The 13,066-nt window shown below is 33.4% G+C and overlaps 1 protein-coding gene across 1 annotated transcript in view; it reads right to left on the reverse strand.

Annotated features, from left to right (window-relative positions):
* Positions 1-2,682: 2,682 nt before the first annotated feature.
* The window catches only part of PCDH15 (protocadherin related 15), a 1,779,889-nt gene continuing 1,769,505 nt past the window's right edge, over positions 2,683-13,066 (reverse strand). The window contains exons 36-37 of the mRNA XM_055092816.2: positions 6,058-6,166; positions 2,683-5,056 (exon numbers count right to left, since the gene is read on the reverse strand). Coding sequence (XP_054948791.1) covers positions 4,202-5,056; positions 6,058-6,166 — 964 coding nt within the window. The 3' untranslated portion in view covers positions 2,683-4,201. The remainder of the gene's footprint in view (positions 5,057-6,057; positions 6,167-13,066) is intronic.

The raw sequence follows: 13,066 nt of genomic DNA on the forward strand, positions 1-13,066 counted from the left end.
GGATACTAGAAGCTATAAACTGAAAGAAAAAAATGTGAGAAAGGCACAACAACAGAATAAGTTAAATGTCACAGCCAGAAATCAAAGGACAAAAACACAGCCATGAAGCTGTATATAGAGAGAATATCAAGGGATGCTGACTGAGATGATCTGGGGGTATCAAGATAATATTAAATTATATTCGATGATGTCTGATTGAATTAGTAGGGAAATATATGCTTAATCTAATTCCTATACAAAGTATCCTATACTAAAAACCATTGCTTTGGTGCCTGAAGGAATAAGCCCCAGACTTCATTGCTTCCAAAATTTAATATGCATATAAACCACCTTAGGATCTTTTGAAAATGTGGATGCTTGTTTGGCAGGCCAGGAGGTGTGGTCATGATTCTACGTTTCTAATCTAGCTAATGCCACTAGGTTTTTTTTTTTTTTTTCTGGCAAGGGTATGGAATGCATTAATTTTCAATAAAATAAGGTAGATGAGATGTTACTGTATTTGATCTCAAATATTTTCTTGGAAATCTGAAGTAAAAACATACTACTCTTACAAGTCGGCAAGTTTATGTTCATACAATTCATTCACTTTGGAAATGAGGAAATAGCATAATAATAAACAATTTTTAAGATGTGAAACATGTAAGAGGGGAATAAATAATAGTGCATTATTCAGTCCTTCAACCATATATTAAGCATGCATGAGGAAATTTCATTAAAACCTGAACTTGGTCAATACTGTGCAAAATTTGAAGTGAGCTACATCTATATCATACTAAGTAATATTCAATAGAATTCTGAATTCTCTTAATCTATATTGTTTCATTCTTTTTACATCATCTGGAAAATAAGCAACACACAAGGCAAGTTTTTTAAAGGATATTCTGTTTTCATTTCTATTTATGATGAAACACTGTGCTTTGTTCAATGGTAAAAAATCAAGACCATGTTCTTTGATTTTTAAAAAATGCCCAGGCAATGATTTCCTGGTTCTGGATTTTAGGCACATAAATATGTGCATTAAAATATTCTATAAATAACCTGAAAATGGAAGAAGTTAAACACAACATTTGAAGTTATGAATTCATAGCCTTTATAAGCTTTATATATTATTAATTATATACATTTCAACCCTGCGAAATTCCTTTACTCTGATATGCTGGGTTTACAAACTAAACTATTAAAGTCTAGTGACATTAATGTGAGACTTCCCTAACCTCACCATGTCTTGCATTATGAAATTGTCGTTCTAGATGCATTATTGCTTACTCGAACCTTTCTCACTTCCCTAAAAGCTTTTGCTAAGGGTGAGATTTCCATGTTGCTCCAAACAATTATTTAACCTCAAGTGATTAAACTAAAGAAAGAAGTATCTACCATATTTGATATGAGATGGAGGGACAAGAGAATATTGTAAATAACATTGATAAAAAGACATACGACTTCAAGTGGTTTCCTAAAGGGTCAAGATATAAATGTATTTATGGTAAAATGTGAAAACCTTTATACAGGACAAGAAAGAAAGAAAACAAGCTCATGATTTAAAATAATTAATTATTTACAGGTGATTCCCTCATTTACTTTACTTTACTTTGCAATTCTAGCTTTCATTTTAAAAATTAGGGCAGTATAGACAGCAGCTGTACAAACTCATTGCCTGTAAATATCCTCTTACTTCTTTTTTGCCCTTCCTTTTGGCTATGGAAAATAAAATTACATGTACTAAAAATGTTTTGTGGAGCTAGAAATAAAGCATAATCATCTATGTTCATCAATAAAATATAAATGATTGATTACTTAGTAATTATTTCTTGTTTATTAAAAGGAACAAAAATTCAAGACCCAACAAAACAGCTAAATGTTTAAACGATAGGTTATTTAGTGAAAGTATGTCCAAAAGGATTTTCTGGGAAAAACGATTAATTGATAACAATGTGAGTGCAAATCTGTCTCTCTTAAAATTTTAAAGCATATTGTTCAAAAAGTTTTAGCTTGTGTGCATGATATAAATTCCATACATTGTTTTCTCAGTGACAGTAAAAAGCACAGTTTATTAAAAACGTTAAGTAAAAATTAATTAAAATATCTTTTAAAAAATTGGTCACAGTTTTGTCATTGGTATATGGAGGTTGTTCCAGGGGCCCATCCAAAGCTCTTCATCATCAGACTGTGTGTGGTCACTGTGAAATTCCAAAGCCTCCTTGATGTTCTTACTGTCAATCATGGACTCCTGTTCAACTGTGCTTTTCAGCCTGTTCCTTAGTGGCTTCACCGCTGTATTGTCAGTCCCCACAGGGCAAGGGGCAAATGTAACCAGAGTTGGTCTTGCATTCATTTTTTCAGTAGAAAATGGCCCCTTTGATAATGTGTTCAGAGGTACATTCTCCTCATGTGTCACTGCCAACTTGTCTAGTTTCTTAAAGGGCCTTCCCAGTCGAACAGGGGAAGCAACTTTTAAGTTGTCCGTGAGGCAGGCACGGCGGGTTCTCACCACAGAACCATTCTGTGCAATATATATATTGCCGTTGATATTACTGTGGATACTAGGATGGTGAAGACGGTTTCTCTGACATTCAGGAGCACTGTCTTCTCCAGTTGAGCTGGTTTCATACTCTTGATCAACAACTAACTTGATCATTCTTTTTCTTGCCCACTGATAAAATAAACAAAAATATGTGAGTCACTATCAAATAAATTAAAAAGGCAATGATTACATTGCCTGTGAAATCCAAAACAATGACATTTAGAAAGCTGTCAAAGGTAAATCACTCAAGAGAGATAGAAGGAAGCCAGTCTTTATTAACATACATTTCTTTTCATCAATCCTTTATTGGCTTTAGATCTTATTAATGTTTGAAAAATGTATTGTTGAGTTGGAAAGCAGACATTTCAGGAAACACATGTATTCTTTTAGGTCAAATTACTGATCCACATAGAAAAAAATGTATTACTTTTATTTAAGGAGCTGATCCACTATTTGACAGCTGCTCTACTATTCAGGAAAGTTAAATTGAAAGGAATGAACAGCTTTAGTATATTCTGTTCATATTAACGCTTCTATTCCCAATATTTAAAAAATATTTTTAAACCACATCATTCTAATTTTTAATGTATTCTCTAGTTAGCGAAAACTTTTGTATAATTTAATGCATTTTGTATAATTTAAGCATTTATTTACTTGACTTTACTTATTTACTTGATGTATAATTTAATGTATTTATTTACTTGACATATCCTGGTTTTCTGGGTTGTCCCATTTAGATATACTAACTTAAAAGGAAATATCTTCTCAGCCTGCATCATTTACCTAGTAATACACAAAACTGAAAGCTAATTGTTTGTTATACTAAACTTTCCTTTTGTAAGCAACTGGACATTTTCACAAATTCATTTGACTTTTACCAATCAACATTAAAAATAGCAAGAAGCAAGGGTTAAGCAATACTGTGTTTTTCTCAAAATAGTATCGCATTTTTGGAATATGTGAACTATCAACACATTGCATGCATTCTGATTTTCAGAACTATATTTCAAAATTATAGTTTATTTACCTAGAAAAAATTTTATGCCTTTACATTTATTTTTAAATCCACTGTAGCTAATAATAACAGAAAATAAGCTGTAAGAACTTTTAATTGAAAAATGTTATTTCATTGAATTCCTAATATTTGAAGTTGCAGATACAAACTTAGCTGAATATGTTCATGATAGTTTTTATAATACCTTTGCCAGTTGAAACGTACATATATGCAAAAGTAGACTGTTAAAGATATAATTTGTTGAAGCTTGTCTTAGTATTTATTTTGAAAGATGATATAAAAACATACATATAGTGTGTGTGTATATATATATATATATATATATATGCCATCCATTCCAATAGACAGAGTGTCACTGATAATACATAATGCCACATTGCATTAACAAAAATCCTACCAGTAAATATTAAATATTGATTAGCTGATTGCATGTGTTCTGATTTACTAATATAGGAAAGATTAGTCAGTTTTACTCTAATACAGTCTAATATACAAATTGATTTGGACAACATATATATTCACTTTTCTGGCATGCTTCTGATCATAAGTCATATCAAAATCGTGATCAATTTCCTCCCTTTCAAGTGTCACTTTGGAGAACACACAGAAGGCACTGCACACGAGAGCACTCATCACAGCAAAACTTCCACCTACTGTGATCTCTTTTAAAGTGCTGTGTTGTAACCGTCAGAGTTTGCTCCTGGCGACTTCTTTTGGTTTGCATTCTTGCTTCTGTCATACGCTGGTACCTGATAGCCCCATGGAACTCCAGACTGACTTTCGCTACTACTGCTACTACTACCTGATTCTGATTCCTCCTCACTTTCCACACCTCCTTCCACCGAAGCTGATTCTGCACTGCCCTCTTCAGGGATATCTTGAGCTTCAGGGTCTGTACTTTCTTCCACAGGGGCTGGTCCACTTTCTTCTTCTTCTGAGTGTTCTTCTTCTTCCATCTTAGGTTCTTTTTGTTCTTCTTGTGGCTCCTCTTTCCTACCCTTGACTTCCTTGACCTCCTCAACCATGGGCCTTCTTCTTGCAAGCACGATGTTTTTCCTTGCTTTTTCTCCTTCTGACTCTGTGGATTCCGATTCTTCTGATTCAGGGGTAGAACTCTCCTCCTCCTCAGAGGGTGTCTCTGACTCAGATTCCTCTTCTGTAGTCTCAGACTCACTGAACTCAGACTCTTCTTCACTGTATTCAGTATAGTCGCTGGAGGATTCCTCCTCTGATTCTACAGTGCTTTCTGTTGCTTCCTCTTGGTCCAGAGTGAGTTTCAAATAATCTTTATCTTCTTCCTCAAGGCGTCTCTGCCACTCTTCACCCTCAAGGTCAACGATTCCTCTTTTATCAGCTAATCCTCTAACTTTCTTAAAAATCATGGGGAATATTCTGGCTCTCTTCCATGTTGTGTATGTAGGCTCAGCTGCTGGTGGTTTTTCGATAGTTACAACTACTTCTTCCTCCTCACTAGGCTCTCTAATTTCAACCTTTGGTTTTTTAATTCTCTTTGGCTCTTCCTGAAAATTGTGAAAATGCAATTGAAATGTCAGCTTGGAGATAGCTATGGTATGACCTTGTCCCACGTAAGCTACGCAGGAATGAATCTGTGGGTGATAGCTTCATGCATGTTATATAACTGGCTTAAGAAAACAATCACAAAAATTTCTACTGCATATAGACAGAAGGTGATTAAGAGAAAGTAAATTATTTTATTTTAGCTTGTACTTTACAATACCCAAATATATTAATTTCCTTCTTGTTACTCAAAGTTTATTTTGCATCTTAGATCAAATAAAAAAGAAAGAATTATTGTCTCTTCCTTCTTCTGTCACTAGACTTAGGTTAATAGCTTTCTGTATTCCCTTGAACTAAATTTTCAAGAATTTTCAATAATCACGAAAATATGACGATTTATCTCATTTTATGAGAAATCTATTTTATGAAATTTTGCACATGTTAAAGCCACAGTGACATTTATTTGTTGTTAGTGTTGTTTTTGTATAAATTTGCCAAGTAAATAGTGAAGACAAAGTATAAGAATTTTATAGAAATGAGTCATGCTAATTTAAACATAAATTACATTATTCCTTGAAAATTATTAGTGGAAATAATTTACTTTTCTCTGATAATTGAAAGGTGGAGACTATATTTTTTCATGACTTTTAGTTTTGCTAGATAATGTGGAAGCAAAAGTAACCTTTGTATTGCAGAACTTTAAAATATATTTGATTATAATATCTTTATGGAGCAAGATTTAGAATTTTAGAAAACATAATTTTCATTGTGCCCTTTCCAAATGTTTAACACTTTTAGAAGGAAATAAATTAAATGATCAAGAATTAATTTTCCTCCAAAGACAAGGCAATGAAACGGTCAGCACTGTGAAATTTCTATGGGAAATACGTACTAAATGAAAGGAATTTCTAAAAGTTGAAATGTTCTACAGCCGCTAGTCACGTAGGGTTAAACAATATTTTTCTTGGAATATTATCTTACATAATAAAATTACAGTAATTACCTCTTCCTCCTCATATTCTTTGTCAGCTTCACCAACCACCTCACCATATTCCTCCTGTCCAGCTGGTGGTAACAACCGACGGCGACTCCCATATTGAGGCATTTCATACCTGTAACATAAACTTACATCTTTAAACAGTTTGTCATGTGATTTCTGTAGAATCTACCATGAGTGATCTGTTTCCTTCTTTTTCTTCCACCATTCAATCGACAGATATTTACACAGCACCTATCAGGCTCCTTGTAAACTAGTTACAAAACTATAGAGTAAGAACTGCTACCTGATGACCAGTGATTTTTGCCATAATGGTACCCTGGAATAACAATAAAGAGAGTTGAGTTATTTCAGATACTCGTTTTTGGAGAAACTAGAATGAGAAAAAAGCCATATTGTGTCTTAACTAGCTGAAGAATCCAGAACACAAAATAGATACTTTGGAACAGTGTAATGGCTCATTCACAACATTAAATCTGTATGTTGGTAGCAAAAAGTTGCTTCAAACATGGTCTGTAATGGTTTTCACAATTTTCTTCAGTATTTTTTTGAAAGTGGTTAATTTATATGTGTACAAGTGACTTTTGAGACACTTATCAGTGGATTCTAAGGTGTGTTTTCTGCTTCCTAACTGCTCTTGGGCAAAACTTTAAACTGATTAGATAAAACATTAACATCTCATATGAAAGAAATGGTGAATTTAGGAATTGAGCAAATATGTTTCACATCTATTTCCCATATAAATAATTTTGAATAATTTTACTGCATTTCTAGAATTGCAATCGATATCAATGTAAAATATCAATATGTAACTCAATATAGAAAAATGGTTAAAACTTGGTTAAAAATAAAGCTAGATATACTATTCATTTTCAAATATTATACTAGTGAGATCGACATGACATTAAAAACAAATTCTAGTAATAATAATCATTTAATAATTTCCTATTAATAAAATATCAAAATAAGAATCTGAATTTAAAAAATCTGAAGATGTACCCATGCTCATAACTGTAATAATCTTGTCCATATTCCTGGCCAGGATCAATTCCAGACTCCATGGATAATTCCTATTGTTCAAAAAGAAAAATTGCATTTGAAAACAAATTCTTATCACGTTTCAGGTCAAAGTCAGATTTCTACACCTAGAATTCGATGATTCTCAAAACATTCCTGCCAAAATAACTTTAAATACAAGTGTCAGTTAAAGCAATTAAAATGACTCTATTTAAAAGTGTTAGTCAAATCTATTCATTTTTTTCTGGCTATAACCATTTGATACAAAATAAGGTTATATAATTTGACCTGAAGAGGAAAAAGTAATTTTTTCCTAATGGCAAATCTGTTAAAACTTGCAGATGAGCATTTTCACTTGTTTTTGGATGTCTTTTAAAATTATCAATCAATAGTTAATATTTAACTCAATTTTAAGTTAAATTATTAAGTGATGTTGGCCTTAAGAAAAATTATAACACTATCTACAGCATTTTTTTCATCTCCCCACTAACAGTTTTCTAGTACCCAGTATTCTTCTATTCATTGAAACTGTTCTGATAAAATCATCTGAGAACAAGAATTTAAGTTAATGTGTAATGCTTCCCAAGGATGTTTGTACTTTAAAACATACTGCTAATTCTAAATTTAAGGGTTTTTTGTTTGTCTGTTTTGTTTTTTTGAGACGGAGTCTCGCTCAGTCGCCCAGGCTGGAGTGCAGTGGCGTGATCCTGGCTCACTACAGGCTCTGCCTCCAGGGTTCATGCCATTCTCCTGCCTCAGCCTCCCGAGTAGCTGGGGCTACAGGCGCCCGCCACCACGCCCGTCTAATTTTTTGTATTTTTTTTTTAGTAGAGACGGGGTTTCACCATGTTAGCCAGGCTGTTCTTGATCTCCTGACCTCGTGATCAGCCCCCCCTCGGCCTCCCAAAGTGCTGGGATTACAGGCGTGAGCCACTGTGCCTGGCCTCTAAATTTAAGGTTTTTAAAGGAAAAAAAGAATTTGTTAGAAAAGAGGTCCTTTTAATATTTCCAGTTCTAAACTCTAAACATACTGATTGATTTCTGTCAAACTCTACTTATAGAAAGATGTTTTTCTTGAGATATACATGTGAAAACAGTTTCTGATAACTATCAGATGCAGTTTCTCTACATTTCCCTTTTAAATTCTACTTTAACATGTTAAGCAGGTTAAATGACAAAGGTTAACCAAATTAATTTTGCAATGGAATACGAGAAGAGAGGGGGGAAAAGGATAGGTACTCACATGAAAATAGATTGGTACATATTTCTATCATCTATTATTTATAAAAATTTAATTTTGTTGATCCAGGAATACTAATGAGTCAGGAAAAAAAAAGCCCTCCTCTGAGGGCACAAATATGTCATTTACGAAGCGTGGAAATTTACAGCCTGCATGATTGATATGGATAAAGACCCTCAGTTGTGCTTGGTGTGGCCAACATCATTTTAAAAAATTGAATTCATTACTAATAGTGCTAATCAGAAAATGACACCAACAATGTGGATGTTGGTTTCTCTTGAAAAATAAAAAGATGGAAACACTAGGATCATATTTTTACATTCCAATAATCTAGTTGGCCAGATTAATTTTTACAGCAAGCATGTTCTATCTTGTTTATGACAGTATCCCCAACGACACTTTTCTACATTCATACCCTAGTCACTATGAAATCTGTCATCTGCTATTGCTTTGTGTCTAATAAACTCCATTCACTTACATTACTACCCTAGATCCTGTAGGTATTGACGCTTGCATTACTTCTTCTATCTTATAATTTTGCAGTTTACAAATACTTTGTAAACCTACTCTAAAGGAATCCAATTTTGATGTTAAAACTAGTATAGTTTATTCACCAGAATGTCTAATATTTAGACAAACCCACGATGAACAATACTATGTATTTGCAGGGACACAGAAGAGCTAAAACTCTCATCTAAGTCTGGAGAGATTATTACTTGGTAAAACTTTTTAGAATACGTTTGGCAATAGTACTAAATTAAATATAATCATTTCTTCTTTCACAGAACTTAAATTTGTAGTTAAATACCCAACAGAAACATGTACACTTGTGAGAAAACACATTATTCATAACAGTCCCAAATTGGAAACAATGCAAAAGTCCATGAGATAAACATGCTACTACATCGCACAACAACATAAATGAATCTCCCAAACAGAATGTTGAGCAATATAGGTCAGGTACCAATGAAATATATTATATCATTCTATTTATATAAATTTCAAGAACAGACTAAAGAATATGTTACAGGCCAGAAGGAAAACTGATATCTAGGTGTTGACATAGAAGAGCTTGAGGGGTATGTGCACTCTGGAAAAATTCATCTAGTTATACAGTATGGTTTATACTTTTTTTATGGGCGTAGGTTTTATTTCAACAAAAATATATTTATTATAGGAAGGTTGAAGTGTGGGGGAAGGAATGAGGTTAAGAAAGACCTGGAAGAAACTGAGACAAAAAGTCTAGATTTAAGTTATTTCAAACTAAGTACTTTGTAAAAACGTTTCCTGGAGGTAAGCTAAGAATTTTAAGGTATGTAAAACTCAGTGTAATGATACTGGTTTAAATGAAGCAAATAGGTCTCAGAACTAATATTTTCAAACTGCTTGACCAATGCATGTTTAATTAAATACATACAGATACTGAGAAAATAACTTCAAACAAACAGTTTTGAAGTAGACTTTTTACAACATTAGGTAATTAATAGTAAGAAAGACGAAATAAAAATTTCAAGTAAATATTTATGGAGAAATAATGCAACTGAGTGGATTTTGGATTTTAGAAGTCAGCATCAAAGAATTTTCTTTACATAAATACTTTTTCTTCATTAAGGGAAAATAACGCTGAGCTCTTGCTAGCTACAATGCATATGGCATCAATTGCATTAAAAATGTAATAAGAAGTATAGAAGGGATGCGGATAGGAACCCAGGAAACTCAGCAAGATAGCCCTTGATTCAATCAGTCACTCTGTATTTCTGAGTTGAGTAAAGAGGGATAGGAACTAGCAGAAGGAAATGATCTAAAAGGTACCTCTTGGATGCTTCCACCACCCATGAATGAAGAGCAGAGCCATCAGTCGTTAAAAAAAAATTTGAGGAAACAGCCCGGGTGCGGTGGCTCACGCCTGTACTCCCAGCACTTTGGGAGGCCGAGGTGGGCGGATCACAAGGTCGAGAGACAGAGACCATCCTGGCCAATATGGTGAAACCCCGTCTCTACTAAAAATACAAAAATTAGCTGGGCATGGTGGCACACGCCTGTAATCCCAGCTACTCGGGAGGCTGAGGCAGGAGAATCGCTTGAACCCAGGAGGTGGAGGTTGCAGTAAGCCAAGATTATGCCACTGCACTCCAGCCTGGCGATGGAACAAGAATCCATCTCAAAAAAAAAAAAATTGAGTAAGGAACTGCTGACCAGTCAGATCCATGAGTCAACCTCAACCAACAAGGGAATGCTGGCCCTTTTTGTTGTTCCACACAGTCCCAGTAGACTATAAAAACCCCTTAGTTGATGAATTCTAGATTTTAGAAAAGTATGCAAAGTAACATACTAGTGATTTTCTTGGGTAGATCAAACACTTAATGTGATTTTTAAAATTCATTTTTGCTGTCCACACAGGGAAAACATAGAATTAACTTAATATTTAATTATTATAAACATTTATACTGATGCAAAACAAAAACGACAACAATAATTGTAATTTACTGAATTTCTTCCTGTTACATTCCAGTTGTTGAGCTAGGAACTTGCATATTTATTAGATATTACTGCTAACATTTTATAGAAGATGAAATTGATGTTCAGCAGATGTGTATCTTGACTAAGGTCTTGCATAAAGTAACTGGTGTTTGGATTTCAACCCTGAGTTTTCCAATTCAAATTTTATGGAGCCCTCTCCATGGAAATTTTTGCTAAAACCTTATAAAAGTTTAATATTCCTGCCACACAACCTCCAGATTTTGGAGAGTAGATTCTAACCAAGAAATGCCTCTTTTTAGCAAAGATAGAATTCTGTACTCAAGGAAAAGGAATAAAATTTTTGTAAGTGGAGCTTATGAAATACTAAATTTGCCGTAAAATTAAAAGTAGGATGACTGTGTTTTTATTTTTAATTACATATATAAACATAATAAGTAAATACAATAATATGTATTTATTATACAAAAAAATATCTTTTTCACATTGCAGAAGAAAATGCCATAGGCAATTTGTAATATATGTGTCCAAAAGAGGTATTTTGAATCACATAAAATGATATTTAAGTACAGATATCAGCATTCTGTCTTTAAACTTTGCATAATCTAAATCTGATGTCAGGAATGGATAGATGAATTCAGATTGATTAAGGCAAGTAACTACTGATCGGGTTCATTAATTGCTTCATTCAATGAATGGCCTGTATTTATTAGGAATAATGGGCTTGTCTAATTCCCAGAGAATGAGGCTAAAAATTTGGAAGTTGAGCTACCAACAACTTCAGGAGGTGATTTCTTGGTTTCTTTTTTTTGAAGTTATTTGGAAAGACTCTTTTCTTTTCCTTTAAAATTATGCCACATTGGCAGACACCCACTCTGCCTACAAGAAGTAATACAATAGATCTTAAAGTCACAGTGAAGGCTCAGTGAGGTTGAAAAGAAAATGAAAATTGATACCTCTGGTTTAAGAAGAGAGGGCCTCAGCAGTTGCTGTTGCTGTCAAAGGAAATTAAAATAGAAAAAGATTTAGAAAATAATTCAGATGGGAAAGGTAGATAGATCATGATTGAGAAGAGAGGAAAAAAAGGCGACAGTTTAAAACGTGTTTCCTTGGGATTATTCATTATTCATGTGTTAGCTACCAAAAGCATTAAATATTTTAACCAATTCTTTATATTGGAACATAAAATAAGAATTGATTTGTTTTGTTTTAATTTCATCATTCTTTTAGTTAATGACAAATTTAATAGCCTTAATAAACAGGAATCTATACAGATTTTTGTTTTGTTAAGCTCCACAGTACAAAGAGTTATTTATGTTTCTAAAAGTACTGTGTGTCATATAATTACTTTTATCAAGTTTAACCTTGTTTTAAGTTGCCCTTCTTTTTTTCCTTCCCAATCACATTAAATGTGATAAGATTCATTGGGAAGAAGAGCAGAACACACAAAATGATAAAGTTGTAATGTATCTATCAACATATTGAAGACATGCTCTCCATTTCTTCTTCTTACCAAAGTGTGGATTTCTTGCACTAAAACATTAAGTGTGTTTTCAGAATGATTAGGAAAGTCATTAATAATTATCAGATTTGGTAGGAATTGCTTCCTGCCTCTTCCTTCTTTCACTTGTATTTATTTAAAGCTAATACAGTCACCATTGATCTGTTTCATAATAATACACACTTTAACCAGATAAAAACAAGATACACAATTCAAATTTTGGGGTTAGTAACTCTTTGGAGGGAAAACAGCATATTAAACTAAGTATTGGAAAAGTGGGTAGTGAGGTTCTGGGAGGTAATTCCATCATTGAACCCACTGTTTAAACTGGCTAGTAGAACAACCATTTGACTGAAGGGATATCCGTTTTGTAATATAGTTGTTGGTGAGTTAGTTATTTTACTCATAATGAATTCTAAACTATAATCCAATTAGGTCGTATACTTCTCTTGATTGAGAAGCTGTATGCTAAATCAAACTAGGTTCGCAGTGACTTCATTGGTAACATCACCTGCAGTACATCTGGCCAAATACTATTGGCCAGAATGCCCAGTAGGTTCTCTGCAGACAGAATCAAATGAACACAGTAGAAAACCCAGAGCTTTCTAACATTCTGATTATTTTTAAAATCTTTAGGATCTCAAGCTTTAACCTAGTGATAGGATGGAGCCTTGAACTGGTAAAAAGATCAAAAGTTAAGTAGTCCTATATATATATTCTTTGTTTGTTTTTTTGTTTGTTTGTTTTTTGAGACAGAGTCTCACTTTTGCCCAGGCAGG

This window comes from Pan paniscus, chromosome 8, assembly GCF_029289425.2.
Source record: "Pan paniscus chromosome 8, NHGRI_mPanPan1-v2.0_pri, whole genome shotgun sequence".
In the NCBI taxonomy this organism is placed as follows: Eukaryota; Metazoa; Chordata; class Mammalia; order Primates; family Hominidae; genus Pan; species Pan paniscus.